This window comes from Aegilops tauschii, chromosome 2, assembly GCF_002575655.3.
Source record: "Aegilops tauschii subsp. strangulata cultivar AL8/78 chromosome 2, Aet v6.0, whole genome shotgun sequence".
Taxonomy (NCBI): domain Eukaryota; kingdom Viridiplantae; phylum Streptophyta; class Magnoliopsida; order Poales; family Poaceae; genus Aegilops; species Aegilops tauschii.
The window spans coordinates 114,713,571-114,716,884 of NC_053036.3; the positions used below are offsets into that span (position 1 = coordinate 114,713,571).

The following is a 3,314-nucleotide window of genomic DNA, read 5'->3' on the forward strand; positions in this document are numbered from 1 at the left end:
CTTTTTAAAAGATCCACCGGCCGACTCGTAGCAGCCCCCTTTAAATATATAAAAGTAAAATAGAAAAGAAAGTATAGTTCAAAATATATGAAAAGAGAGATAGTGGTATAACATGCATGTGCAGACATACACACACATGTGGTTCCACGCCTTTACATGTGGCATCACTCCAATGGTGCCAAAACCACCACTGCCTCCTGGTATTAATATTTAGGATCAAGCATCCATTGATTAACTTTAGGTCCTCCGTAGAAGAAAGGCATTTGCTGATACGTAAGCTATGACGTATGTCAACCATCTTTTCTTCTTCTCGACGAGATAGACGTGAGCCAACCATCAACGAGCACTACTCTGGAGTATGTTGTTTTACATGAGCAGGAGTACGAGTTAACGGCGTGCAAAGGTAACTATCACTGCAAACATTGTCGTTCTCGATTAACAATTGTTTTTATTCTTTTTATTTAAGATATATAGCTTAAGACATACGCCGTTTGGTAGATTAGCAATTGGCTTTTATGTTGAACTGATTCCCTCGAGGGACATTAAGCAGAGACGAAAAGTCTGTTTCCATTTGTCATCGATGACGTCGCGACGCTCACCCTTTCGTTTCATCGGACACTCACCAGGACGATCTATTAGCATATTGTATATACTACGAATAAAGTGAGAGTCCAGGTTCACTCTCTGTTTGTCTGCTGAGTAGAGCTGAGAGATTCGGTGCCAAATTGGAGTTAATGGGAAGGATCGACGCAAGTTCAACACAATCCCCACCTGAACACCAAGCCGTCATCGCGTCCCTATAAATCTCTGCTTCCTCTTCATCATCTCCATATCAAATCATCCTACCCTCTCTCTCTTCCTCACTGTTTCACACACACACACACACACACACACACACACACACACACACACACACACACACACACGTTCCAAACGGAAACCTACGCTCCAAAAATCCACACCACCGAATCAGGAGCGAAAGCTATTGTCGTCAACATGGTCGGCCCCGGAGCCAACACCACCATGAGTCCCCGGAAGACGCGGGTGGTGCTCTACCCGTCGCCGGGCATGGGGCATCTGGTCTCCATGATCGAGCTCGGCAAGCTCTTCGCGGCTCGTGGACTGGCCGTCACCGTCGCCCTCGTCGACTCGCCGCACGACACCAGCGCCACGGGTCCTTTCCTCGCCGGCGTCTCCGCGGCCAACCCCTCCATCTCTTTCCAACGTCTGCCACAGGTGGAGCTCCTCGGGTCTGAGCCGCCGGAGATGCTAACCTTCGAGGTCGTTCGCCTCTCCAACCCGCACCTCCGTGACTTCCTCGCCGGCGACTCCCCGGCCGTCATCGTGCTGGACTTCTTTTGCAGCGTCGCCATCGACGTGGCTGCAGAGCTCGGCATCCCCGCCTACTTCTTCTGCACCTCTGGGGCCCAGATCCTGGCTTTCTTCTTGCACCTCGCGGTTCTGCACGGCAAGAGCACGAAGAGCTTCGGGGAAATGGGCCAGGAACTCGTGCACTCTCCGGGAATCACCTCGTTCCCGGCGACGCACGTCATTCAGCGGCTTATGGATCGTGACAGCGCGCCCTACAAGGCATTTCTAAACATGAGCACCAACATGTTCCGATCCCAGGGCATCATCGTCAACACCTTCCGCTCGCTGGAGCCGCGCGCCATGGACACCATCCTGGCCGGACTCTGCGCACCATCCGGCCTCAAGACACCCCCGGTGTACTGTATTGGGCCACTGATCAAGTCGGAGGAGGTGGGCGTGAAGCGCGGTGACGAGTGCCTCGCATGGCTGGACACGCAGCCCAAGGGCAGCGTCGTCTTCCTCTCCTTTGGCAGCCTTGGCCGGTTCAGCGCCAAGCAGACGAGGAAGGTGGCCGCCGGGTTGGAAGCCAGTGGACAGAGGTTCCTGTGGGTGGTGCGGAGCCCGCCAAGCAACAACTCGTCGAAGAACTCCGAGAAGCCGCCTGAGCCGGACTTGGATGCCCTCCTCCCGCAGGGTTTCCTGGAACGGACCCAGGGCAGGGGCCTCGTCGTGAAGTCATGGGCGCCGCAACGCGACGTGCTGGCCCACGACGCGGTGGGCTGTTTTGTGACACACTGCGGGTGGAACTCAGTGCTTGAGTCGGTTATGGCAGGCGTTCCGATGTTAGCGTGGCCGTTGTACGCGGAGCAACTGATGAACGCGGTGTTCCTAGAGAAAGAGATGGAGCTGGCCGTCGCGATGGAAGGGTACAACAAGGAGGTGGTGGAGGCCGAGGAGGTTGCTAAGAAGGTCAGGTGGATGATGGACTCAGACGGCGGGAGGGTGCTCCGAGAGCAGACTCTGGCGGTGATGAGGCGGGCAAAAGAGGCTCTACTCGAGGGCGGGGAATCAGAGGCGACACTGGCAAGGGTGGTGGACGCGTGGATTCATGCTTGACATTTTGAATTGACTGTTGGTATAATCGTATAACGAGTGAGGGTGAAGTCAATGTGTGATTTTAGTTTCATCATTTTTCTTTTGACTTGTAGTTTCATCCTTTATGAACATGTACTTCTTACAGGCAATATATTATATAGAAAAAGAATTCCTCATAAGACAATCAAAACAATTTTTTTCGGGGCCATAAGACAATCAAAACTTGCCCATGTGCTTACACATAACATTTTTTAAAATTGGTTTGAAATTTCACAATCAATTTGCGTTTGTTCGAGCAACTCCAAAGGGCCGACCCATTTCGTTCGCCTGCGTCTGTTTGAGTCGACGCGGACAAAAGTGGCGGCCCAACGCGCCGACCCAAACCCAAATCACGTCCGCGTCGCGTCCGCGCCGACGCATTTGCGGCCCAAATTTGCACCCCAAATGCGTCGGCGCGGACGCCGAACGGACGCTTCGCGCGCCTTCTCGCTATCCGCCACGTCCCCACATGGCGGCCGTCCAACTACCCGCTGCCCACGCGGTCAGCTTAATTTATGACGACGGGCCCACGCATCAGCGACGGCGCTCGTCCATTTTTAAGCCGACCGTGCGCCGGGGCCGTCCTCATCCAAACTCGCCGTCCACATCTGTCATCCTTTGCTCCCTCGTCGCCGGCACACCCTAGCCACCACAACCACAGCGAGATGGGCCTCTTCTCCGGCGCCAGCGGCAGCAAGGCCAAGGGCAAGTCCCCCGCCACCCCTTTCCCCTCAGAGTTCCTCCCACCTCCGCCGGCGCCGGCGCCTCGCCGGCAGAGGCAGCACGTGAACGTGCCAGTGCACCAGGCGGAGTGGCACTGGCAGCACCGCACTACTAGGAAAAGGCTAATTAGTGGCGCACCTGTTTTG

General features: G+C 54.8%; 1 protein-coding gene across 1 annotated transcript; it reads left to right on the plus strand.

The window, feature by feature from the left end:
- The first annotated feature begins 823 nt into the window (after positions 1-823).
- On the plus strand, positions 824-2,596 carry LOC109731970 (UDP-glycosyltransferase 1). The gene has a single exon (XM_020291153.4). The coding sequence runs from the start codon at positions 997-999 to the stop codon at positions 2,425-2,427; it is 1,431 nt and encodes a 476-aa protein (XP_020146742.1). The 5' UTR covers positions 824-996; the 3' UTR covers positions 2,428-2,596.
- The last annotated feature ends 718 nt before the right edge of the window (positions 2,597-3,314 follow it).